General features: G+C 41.9%; 1 protein-coding gene across 6 annotated transcripts in view; it reads left to right on the forward strand.

The window, feature by feature from the left end:
* The window catches only part of pdxdc1 (pyridoxal-dependent decarboxylase domain containing 1), a 36,193-nt gene that overhangs the window by 19,217 nt on the left and 5,092 nt on the right, over window positions 1-11,884 (forward strand). For 4 of the 6 annotated variants that reach the window (XM_063903683.1, XM_063903678.1, XM_063903679.1 and 1 more), the window contains 10 exons: window positions 143-187; window positions 3,296-3,356; window positions 4,453-4,523; window positions 4,853-4,958; window positions 5,051-5,225; window positions 9,244-9,362; window positions 9,472-9,593; window positions 9,798-9,890; window positions 10,529-10,625; window positions 10,920-11,018. In XM_063903683.1, the coding sequence (XP_063759753.1) occupies window positions 143-187; window positions 3,296-3,356; window positions 4,453-4,523; window positions 4,853-4,958; window positions 5,051-5,225; window positions 9,244-9,362; window positions 9,472-9,593; window positions 9,798-9,890; window positions 10,529-10,625; window positions 10,920-11,018 (988 nt within the window). The remainder of the gene's footprint in view (window positions 1-142; window positions 188-3,295; window positions 3,357-4,452; window positions 4,524-4,852; window positions 4,959-5,050; window positions 5,226-9,243; window positions 9,363-9,471; window positions 9,594-9,797; window positions 9,891-10,528; window positions 10,626-10,919; window positions 11,019-11,884) is intronic. The other 2 variants (XM_063903680.1, XM_063903681.1) reach the window with 1 other exon arrangement.

The raw sequence follows: 11,884 nt of genomic DNA on the forward strand, positions 1-11,884 counted from the left end.
GTGATAGACAGCTCGTGTGCAATGTGTGTGTTTGGTTCAAGAGTCAACATCCCTCCATGTCTTAATAAATCACATGTATATCTATATCTCATGAGGAAATGACTTGCAGCTGTTCAAAGACAAACTGCCTTTGTGTTTGTAGGATGTGCTTCAGACAGAGGTCTCTCTCCTTGAGGCTCTGACCATGGTAAACCAGAGCAGGGATGATACTAACAGGCTCAGAGGGGGTGGGGGTAAAGGCTTGTTCACTGGCATTCATACAGTCACATGTAGTGTGTAGAGTTCCTCCCAGCAGAGGGTCTGGGATTAGTCTAACTATACATGAACACAAGTGGAACTTAAATGCAGTGAACAACCAGAGTGCTGGGGATCAGATCCATGACACAGGGGGGCTCAAACAAACCAGTGTGTGTGTGTGTGTGTGTGTGTGTGGCAGAGGTTATAGTCAGTGTGGGTTGCCTTGGTTCCAGGGCGTGGTGTCGCCGATCCCACCCATCTCCGGCGCCTCGCTGCGGGACGTTCTGGGCTCTCTCATGCTCTCTATTGTAGGTGGGACCAAGCCTCTGCCTGTCTCTCCCACTCCCCCCTTCCCATTTACCTCCCTTCTCTTCCCTTTCTTACCTCCTGTCACTCCCGACCATTTTTCCTTCATTCACATTAGCTCAGCGGTATTTGGGTCTCCATTGGCTGATGGACTGTTCACTTCTTCCTCATTGTTTAGGATGTGGACCACTCAGGCATGTTCTATGAGGTACTTCACAGAATGCCTCTCCACTTGTGTTGATGCCTTGGAAGAAATGCAAGGGTCCTGAATAATTCATGAATGGGTCATGTGCTGTTGCATGTCATTACTTGATTTTGAAACTAAAACAATCCACGTGGTGATGCTCTGTGTTAAGACGAACCAATCAGAGGACTGCTGGTGATGCAGTGACCTTTTTGTCGCCTTACCTTTCCTGCGTCTTGGCCAAAAATGCATCTAAACACACCGCATCTAAACGACTACATCCAACAGCCAACTGACGTTATTTATGCGCAGAGAGGAAACAACTCATACATAGGGACTTTGGATGTCTTTATCTTATGTGCAGACACGTCAGATTCTCTGCAACGTGGACTCCCACGTTCCTGAGGGTGTGCCACCTCATCCATTCTCAGGGGTGTTTATCTCTCTTAAAATCAACTCCAGCTCCTTGGTGTTGAGGAGGATTAGTAGGAGGTTTTCATCCTTCAGCGCTGGGTTTTGTTTAAAAAGTGGGACCAGCACTAACACCAGTACCCTCAAAATGACGCTGATAATAATAGAGTAATCCATTTGACATCTATATTTCATACTTGTGATCCATGTGAAAGGACAGAGCTGTAAAGTACTGTTATGCAGCCATAAGGAGTCAGTTCTCTATGTCTATGTGGTACTGTGTGCAGTGTTCTTTAACTAGTTTAAAGATAGATAGATAGAATTAATTTATTGATCCCAATTTGGGAAATGTTTTCATGCAGTAGAACTATAAAATAAATAAAAACAAGGCAATGTAATTACAATAAAATAAAATAGCATTTAAAAAGAAACGAAAAAATATACAATTTTGACGAAAATGTACACAAAATATTCACCAAAAAAAGATATAAAGCAGAATATAATATGTACAATCAGTGTGACGGTGTGGAATATTAAATAGAATAAATATAGAATGTACAGATAACAACTATTTAATCTTCCCCAGTATCTACTATTGAACCAATCATTATGTTTGGACTGTCCAGACTATTGTGTGTGTTAAAGCATTTTGCTAAAGCTTCACTTCTCCTTTATTTAAACACATGTTTGTTACAAAGTGTTAGCTTTGACTTTAATTACACAAGTGAGGCCTCCCATCTGGTAAACTTCTGTTCAACAGATCTTTGTCTCATGGCTGTCTTCTTCTCAGAGGACACTGTGGAGCTGGTGGATTTCCCTCAGCCCTCCAACAGTTGACGTACAATAGAAAAACTAAATTCTCAGTCTGCTTTACATGAACTATGTGACAAAAGGTGTCCTCTGTCCACATCATAAGGCAGGGTGAACAGAATGATCAATTTATCAGAAGGAGTTTAATGCACACATGTTTGGACAGTCTTTCCTTAAGGAATTGAAGGAATGGCAGCAATTGAAAGATGGAGAATAGAAAAAGAGAGCAAATCAAATCCTGCAAAAGTTCACACCTAGAAAATACAGCTCCAGAAAAAATGAAGAGACCACTCCACGTTTCTTAAATCTTTATCTCTGTCTATGTCTGGCAGCTATTCCTGTGTCTGTTCAATTCCAACACAGAGAAAATGTTTTCAGTAGTTTATAGAATACAACACAAAAAAAACAAAAACACATTTACGCTGAAAGACATATCTATAAATAGTATAACCAGAGAAACTGATAATGCTGCAGTGGTCTCTTCATTTTTTCCTGAGTGGTAGGCATGAGTCCTCCATCGTAAAGAAGGACACAGACAGGAAGCCATACCTGTGTTTCAGGTAGCATTAGCATGCTAAAGCCTTGAAGCCCTGGCTGCAGCTGATATCAATCTTTTAATATGGATAAAACATTTGACAATTATTGTTCTGGCTTTCTAACTCGACAACAGCAGACATGCTACTGGATTATTCATAACCCTCACATGAACACCCAGACACACTTGCCTTCATTTCAGCGCCACCCCCCCCCCCCCCCTCCCCAGGCATGATGCTTGCCTGAACCTTTCACCTGGATGTCATCAGCAATGGGCTTCACTGTGGGTTCATTTCCTGATTCAGAAAAGGAAGACATGTACCATATGCAACATCACTGAGATCATATGTGTGCTGAATTTGAATCTTGTTAAATGGAATCACCAATCAGACACAAATAAGAGCCCTGGTGATGTCCTCAGAAACACAGATGTATCCAGGTACTGCCTGCACCCGTGACCCATTGCATGGTTAATAGCCTTGCCTGGAAATGTCTTCATTGATAATGGAGTAGTTTAAATGCCACATATTGATCCATTCATACTGAAAGGAATGTGAGTCAAATCTTGTGAAGTGGAGCTGTGATTGTACTGCTCGACACCGCTGAGAGGAAAGGACTCGGCCCATCACTTCCATATTGACGTGTGTGTGACGTTCAGTTACATCTGCAGCTTCAGTAGGCATGGAATCTGAAACGTGAACATCTCATCCTGAAGATGTGTGTTTTGCATGTCGTACAGCAGACCCCTGTTCACTGTGATTATCAGAGTCCCTGTGGTCATACCCCTGATGTGTGTCCCTGTGTGTCCAACAGGTGGAGGACGAACTCAGCTCTCCTGTGGTGCTCTTCAAGTTTTCACAGGACATGAGTGCTGGTGAGGGTCGCACAGAAAGACACTTTTGATAAAGACTGTTTGTCAATCAGTAATATCCTGAAGGAAAGGAGCTCTATGGTAAACGTATATACTGTCAGTATGCACACAACTGGGAGATATGCTTTTGTGCCAACATGGCACCTTGACCTTTGACCTTCTTATGTTTATATCTGCTGCACAAAAGATTGTGGGTCAGAATAGCCAGGAAAGCATTATTTCTGCTCAAGTATGAACTGATTAGAATGTTGTGATCAAAGGTCAAGGAGTGTGCGCTGGATAATACACCTAAAACATACAAACACTCAGTAACACTCACGGTCACATTTACATAATCAAATGATGGAAGCAGGTCGTCAGCAGCTGGTTGTTTAAAAGAAAACAACCAGCAGTAACCAGATATCAGCAGGCCATCACTTAATATCCAACAAGGCAGAGTGAAACAAATAGATATTCATTCGGATTGAAAATGTGTGTAAAATGTAAATCCACCATCAGAGAACGGAGATCAAAAGTATGTGAATGTAAGAATGATATTTGGCGTTTTCATTTCTTTTTCAATTTGATGTATTTGTAGATTTCTTTTTTTAACTTGTGGAGTTGTTGTGTTTTTTATTTACAAGTGTTTTTGTGGAGGGTGTTTGTACATTTGCAAATGACACATTAGGCACAGATCGACCATCTGTTCACTGAAATAATATGGGGGCAAATCTTCCTCCATTTGCTTATTATTACAATTTCACACAAATGTCTAAACTAACATTTTGGACAGACGTGGATGCTAACTGTGTGGGCGAAGCAGTTATTTTCTCAAACCAGAAGGGATTAGTGTAATGACATATCATTAGCTCAAAGGCCCACTTACCAGTCATCAACAGTTACATGTTCCCCAGCAGCAGTGTCGTCATCACATGAGCAGGTCGGGTTCTGCTGGTTCTGTTCAGCCCCTCCTCGTTCCGTCGGTGCGGAGTAACCCTGAGACCTGCTGAAATCACATTTCAGGGGTTATTGAGATTAATCCAGGATAATGATGTCACTACACACAGCTATTTAAAGTACATTGTTGTATTCTTACTCTCTCTTTGTCCTCTGTTGATAGCCTCCAGTGGGGGTTCAGTGGAAGGTCTATGTGCGGGGGAGAAGGAGGTGCTCGATGCCTTCAACAGATGGGTGAGTGTTTCCTCCTCCTTAAACATAACCTGTTCGTTGTATTTAAGTGCCTATGCTATTTAAAGCTGCAATAAATAATGTGTAAACAAAACTATAATGACCGAAGAACTTATTCACCTATTGAGAACATGGGCTGCTTTTCAGCCTCTTGTGGCCAAAATATGTATTACAACAATAAATGCCTTATAACAACAACAAAAAAGAAATCAGAGAGGAAACCATTCAGATCAGACTCTAAAAGATGGTCACCTTGCAAAATGTTTTAACAGCCAGTTAAATCTTTTTCCAGAAAAACCCCACAGCTGATGTGTTTCTTCCTCTGTGTGTAGTTAGGAGAACAGCTGGTTCAGTTGGTCCCCTCAAGTGGAGTAGAGGTGGTGGAGCTGGAAGATGAGGGCACGTGTGTTCGCTTCAGCCCCCTCCTGACTGCTGCAGGTAGCATCAACACACTCACACAGTGTCTCTGAGATATCTGATATACTGCAATAAGGGTTAAAACCACACCATGGTTCTCTGCCTGGGTCCAGTCCTGGGCACGCAGCAGGAGAACACAGAGGAGATGGTGGAGAAGCTGTCGGAGCTGGTGCCTGCCATGTGCTCCACAATGAGCCTCAGACAGGACTTCAGAGAGGAGGTCCACCGACACTCGCCCTCGCTCACATACCGAGAGCAGCTGAGTTGGCCCGGCCTCGGCGCTGTCCGGTAAGAGAGGAAAGCTTTGAGGAGCTGCTATCACATTCACCAAATAATCAAGAGCATCATTTCCTTTCTTTTTCCTTTTTTTTTTACATACATATTACAAATATCTTGAGAGGTGCTTACATATTTACATGTTTGACCAGATCCATTCATTCATGTCTCTTCTGGACATTATTAGGACAAACATCATCATCGGTAATAAAAATCTTCGAATCAGATAAACATGAGGAGCACATTTCAAATACTACTCCTCTCTTACCAGCAATGAATCAATCAAACAATAACTGTAATACATACAGTGGTATGCAAAAGTTTGGGCACCCCTTAGGAAAACCACTGCATTAGTTTGTCACTTGCTGAGCTTTTGAAGCAGCAACTTCATTTTAACATATGTTATACCTTATGGTAACAGAAACATCTCAGTAGTGAAATAACTTTTATTGGTCAAACAGAAACATGTTTATGTGCATTCAAACAAAAATAGGCATGTGCATAAATTTGGGCACCCCTAAGAAATAATTCCATTAATATTTAGTATTGCCTCCTTTTGCTGCAATAACGGCCTGTAGACGCCTCCTGTAGCCACAGACAAGTCCCTTAAGCCTGGCAGGTGGTATTTTGGCCCATTCTTCCACACAAAACGTCTCCAGTTCAGTCAGGTTTCTTGGCCTCCGTGCATGGACAGCCTTCTTCAAATAAATCCATACATTTTCAATGATGTTAAGGTCTGGGGACTGGGATGGCCATTCCAGAACATTGTACCTGTGCTTCTGCATGAATTCCTTGGTGGATTTTGATCGGTGCTTAGGATCATTGTCCTGCTGAAAAATCCAACCCCGGCGTAGCTTCAACTTTGTGACTGACTCTAGAACATTCTTGTCAAGAATCTCCTGGTACTGTAAGGAATTCATGTGGCCCTCAACTTTAACAAGTTTTCCAGTACCTGTGCTAGCCACACAGCCCCATAACATGATAGATCCTCCACCAAATTTTACAGTGGGCAACAAGTTCTTTTCATTGAATGCAGTGTGTTTTTTTCGCCATGCATACCTGTTCATGTTATGACCAAATAACTCAATCTTGGTCTCATCTGACCACAGTATTTTGTTCCAAAATGCTTCTGGCTTGTCCAGATGTGCTTTTGCATACCTCATGCGACTCTTCTTGTGATTAACACTCAGGAAAGGCTTTTTGCACATCACCCTTCCAATGAGCTCTTCCTGGTGCAAAGTACGCTGGATTGTGGAACGGTGAACAACTACACCATCAGCAGCCAGATGTTGTTGTAGTTCTCTGGAGGTGGTCTGTGGCTTCTCTGTGACCATTTTCACCATCCTTCGCCTGTGCCTTTCCCCTATTTTTGTCGGCCTACCACATCTTTCCTTCACACGGACTGTTCCTGTGGCCTTCCATTTCACAACTACGTTTCTGACTGTGGAGACAGACAGTTTAAACCTGTCAGATAATTTTTTGTACCCTTCTCCTAATTTATAATGTTGGATTATCTTAGCTTTCAGGTCAGTGGAGAGTTGTTTTGAGGTCCCCATCTTGCCACTCCCTAAGAAAGAACCTAGGCCAGGCACAGCCAGCTATTACCTATGTTAAATAGCCTTTTTCATGATTGGTTCCACCTGTCTTTGTAATTGAAGGTCTAATGAGCTAATCAAAGCAATTTTGTGCAGCAACCTGTCAGCTATAAATCCGTACAGGTGTTGAAATGAATGCTATTTATAAGGGTGCCCAAACTTTTGCACATCCCATTTTTTGCATTTTATTTTATTATAATAAAACTATGTAATGCTACCCTAAGAATTTTGGTCTGGAAAACACTAAAACGTCTACATCTTTGTAGGAAAACAAATGTTGTTGCTGTGATCTTCTATTATAAAGGAAAAGCAAATTGTCATGAAATCTCAGAGGGGTGCCCAAACTTTTGCATACCACTGTAGATAACCAGTGCAATAACAAGGACAATAGTGTTACAACATGTGTTGCATGTCCTTGAATATTCTCAGTGCAGCAGCCACCATATGCTGCTTTAGAATGACAAATAAAACAGTTGGATTATATACCTGCAATATCAAAATACTTACTAAATATTACGTGAAGTAGATTTGAGAGTTGATCTCGTCCTGTGACTGTTGTGAAATGTTGAGCCGTGGTACAAAGAAATTATTTCTGCCTGAAACACATGAACACTCCTCCTGGCCGCAGAAAAATAACCATAGAGGTAAAGTTTGGATCATAATAGAGCGGTGAGTCACAGGAGCGTAGCTAGGTTTTCAAGTTTGGGTGGGCTTAGCCCAGAGGTGAGGTGGAGCTGTGTGCGTGTGCTAATGCGAGCACTAAAACTTTTTTGGGGTCTCTTTTTTTTAAGGTGTGGGGGGTGCACCTGCATGGTAGTACAATAACCAGGAACTCAGATGGCATGATGGTGGATAAGTAAGTCTGGGAGTTGTGCACTGAGCAAAGCCACTACACCCCCATAGTGTTTTGTGCTGGTTGCGTATATTCTTCAAGTTAACCAGGTCCATGTTACCTAGCCTTCCCATCCTCTAGGGGTGTCCGGGGGCATGCTCCCCCGGGCAGATTTCTTTGAAAACATTTTAAAGTGAATTGCATGCATTTGATGCACTTTGAAAAGAAAATATAAATCATTAAGTGAGCTATTCTCTTTTTTATAACGTTATTCTTCAAAAAGGGGCATGAGATGTGAATGCCTTTTTTTTTTTCTTCTAAATTCTCATTTGGGTGGGCTTTAAAACATTTTAGGTGGGCTGAAGCCCTTCTAAAATAGGCCTAGCTACGCCACTGGTGAGTCGTGACTTATCACAGTAGGCCGACCCAGAAGTAAGCATCCCAAGAGCCCCCTCGACAAAAAGCAATGGGATTTTTCCATTGGATTTTGGAATATTTCGGAAAATAAGCTTTGTGGGAAACGCTTATTTATGATATATTGTAACAACACTTTATGATTTTTGACGTTTAAATGCAATATCCATAAGTGAAAAGCTAAGGTAAGGCTATAAAGGAACTACAGCACGGTCACATGACTTCATGTCACCACCGCTAAGCTAAAGGCGGCTAATGTTTAGCTTGATGATGTTTAGTAGTCTTATTCAGACACTTGTTAGCATTTTTATTGACACATAGGCTACTGTAGGAGCTTAAGACCTCCACTAGTGGGGTATTTACTGACCTATTTGAAGGCTTAGAACTGAATGTCAAAATGTCTTCATTTTGGGTTAACCACAGATCTTATTTCAGGCTAACAACCAAAAACATGTTGAAAGAAATGTTGACTCCAGACGAGGGAACCAGAATTAGTAAATTGCGGAGTAATTTACAGGTTTTAAGACTTATTCCAACTTCGCCTTTGCCTGGTGTATTTCTGCCGTTGTGGTTTAGTGAGGGCAGTGTGCAAACTACAAACAGTGGGGATAGTTACCTGATATTCATTGTGAGTAAGTTGGTGTTGGTCAGGTGACAAAGTGGAGTTTTAAACACAGCAGTTAGGGATTTTAGAGTCAGAGGGAGAGGAATTATATTTAGTTCAAGTTTAGTTGCATGTTTAAATTGCTCATTTTGGGTCCGCAGAAATACAGCCATCAAGTGGGAATGTGAAAGACACCTATGGCTGAAAGGAGGATTACTTACAGAAGTTACTCAAGTAAAAATATAATGCAAACATGATGGATCAGTCCATAAAACACCCCTCCAACTGATGGATAATACCAACTGTGTTACAGCTTCTATAAGGCTCAGTAGGATTCAAATATGACAGGGATGATCACACACACAACAACACAGACATAACACACTGTTGTGAATTCTGTATCCTATGTTATAATTACAACTGGCTGCTTTTTCCTTTTGAAATACACAACACCTTTTAATATAACACTGTGCAATATATACATATATACTTCTACACTAGTAATTATGGAATGTACTTCCGTCCTCCTGGAGCTACCTCATTACTTACTCTGTGGGTCTAATGGATTGTGACTGTAATGTGCAGGTTCGAGCCTCAGGCTGAGGGGACGGATGAGAGCAAGAGGATGGAGGAGCTGCAGAAGATCAACACCGAGCTGCTGAAGAAACTTCAAGAACTGGACACTGACATCATCTTTTCCACTGGTGAGCGCTCGCACATCTCAGGGGCCTGTGAGACGTAAATACTCCTGCTGGAGTGTCATTGATTAGTTTGTTGTGTCCCTTTCGTGTCCCGTCTCCTTCCCCCTCACAGGCCCTGAGTTTGGGACAGAGGAGGACTGTATCTTTGTTGGCATGGTGACCGAGGACGTGGATGTTTCAGAGTTGGTGGACACAGTAGCTGCCCTCGGGAGGGACATAGAGGAGAGTGGAAGGGTAAGTGCTATATATATAATAATGTACAGGGCACTGGAACATGTCGTAGTGGAAAAAAAACTCACCAAAGATGAATAATATTTTACACTTTGCAGAATTCTCTCACACCATGACACCAGGATTTTCAGAATGATTAAATACATCACATGTACTGTGTGTTTACTCTGTGGTCTGTCATGTCTGTGTCTGTGGTGTTCCCTGAAGCTGCTGGAGAACATGACGGAGGTGGTGAGGAAGGGCATCCTGGAGGCGGAGCTGCAGCTGCAGAAGGCCAACGAGGAGAAACTCATGGAGGAGGTGTGTGTGCGACTGCTGGTACACTGATGTTTGGTTGGAATTAATGAGGAATTTGTAACCCTCCTGTCGTGTTGGGATCAAATCTCACCGATTTACTTCTTTCATCGATCATAAATATTGTGTTTAACAGTTGATTGTCTCAAGGCCACAGGAGGCATTGAACAATTCGCTGATCACCACTTAACTTTGAGAGGTTTAGTCAATGTTGTTACCGTTCCCAGTCACAATCAGTCACATCAAATGATACACCCACAAATCAACAACCATGTTAATGTGGAATACTTTTCATTTTCTATTCTTTGTATATTCACTGCAGTTATCCATGGAAACCAGTAGTCTGAGACACTGTTTACAGCTTGAAAAGGTGTTAAATAAAATGTGGTGATTAATGGTGTTTGTGTTAATGTGAGAGTCAAATTTGACCGGGAAGCCCAAAGTAAGGGAGGAGAAACGAACACAACAGGAGGGTTAAATGACATTAGGTGAGGAAGGATTCAGACTTACATAATAAAGAATTAGATCTGGGGTAAGAAATGATTGCCTTCTTTGCTCTCTTTTTTCATCGATTGTGTGCGTGGGTTTGTGTGAGTGTTTTCATGTAAGGATACACATCTATGTCTGTCTCTGTTTGTGTGCAGGGGGTCCTGAGACAGCTGCCTCTGGTGGGCTCCGTGTTAAACTGGTTCTCTCCATCCCAGAGCGCCATAAAGGGCCGCACCTTCAACCTGGCTGCAGGTACAGTGGGATTGCACATCACAGTGATGAGTGGTGACACTCTGAAGTCATTTTTCTGTCATCAATTAAGTGATATTCACAACAACTTGTGAATATTATTGTTGTTTTTCAAACTTCAACAGACACCGCTGTTTCATTGTCTTTTTGGAAGACTCTCACATTTATGAGTGGAAAGTTGTAAATGCATGTCTAAAATGTATCTATACCTATGTTTAGGGCTGTAACCATACATACGTATATAAATGTTTGTTAGCATTGGTCGGTAACATGTGTGTAAATGTTGTGTGTCTGTAGGTTCCCTGGACTCCACAGAGGGGACTTACTCGAAAAAGGCTCAGGCAGGCAGGCAGTCCCAGCAGGACACCCCCACCTCCTCCTCAAAGAAACATCCAGGTATGCTCTTGTTTTATGTCGAAGAGAAGATCGTTAAGCTAAAGATGTTTAACATTACCGTACTGAAGTGGCTTAAAAAGGAGGCACAGAGAAAATTCATCCGTGCCAAAATATGATTGTAGCTGGTGAGGCTAACGGCTAACCTGCTAGCGATGTCAGGTGAAAAACAGTCGCTCTGAGGGCTTTTTTATGTTCTCTGTACTGGGAGGGTTTCTTCCTCCTGATATGTTGTCTGGAACTATATAATGCATTCAATGAACAGTTATTGGAGTGGGAAAAAGCTCCCTGAGCTTGTTAAGTATCAATTAACAAACAAGATAACTGTCAATACGGAAGTGTATTGGCGCAGTCACTCCCACATCAATACGTTTACATCGTTCTAAAGAGAGATGCGTACATGAACTCCTCTCACGGCTGTCTGCAATGCATCACTCCTCTTCTGTGGAGCAATCTTTACTCAGGTTTACAGAAGTGCAACAAAGCTGATGAGCTATGATGGTTAGATCCATCAATGTCTTTTGGAAAACGTGTTACCCAATTTAATCAATCCTGTTTGATGTTAGTCAACCTTCTCATTTCTGTGTCAAAGTGGAGATCTGTGACTAATTGCATTTATTTCTGCTTCCTGGTTGCACTGATTTATGGTGATTCCATTGGAATTTTTGTGGCAACCTTAATTTGATAGTGGTCAGCTACAGTATGTTCAGGAGTCCAACTCTGAGACAGGTGTTTAGGACAGGGCATGATTTATATCACCTATATATCAGAGCTTTACTTTAGTTAAAACACTAATACCACACTGGAAAAATGCTACATTTCAAGTCAAAGTACTTCATCGAGAATAGTACTTCTAGGCCCTCTCTGGT

This window comes from Eleginops maclovinus, chromosome 16 (genome assembly GCF_036324505.1).
Source record: "Eleginops maclovinus isolate JMC-PN-2008 ecotype Puerto Natales chromosome 16, JC_Emac_rtc_rv5, whole genome shotgun sequence".
Lineage (NCBI taxonomy): Eukaryota > Metazoa > Chordata > Actinopteri > Perciformes > Eleginopidae > Eleginops > Eleginops maclovinus.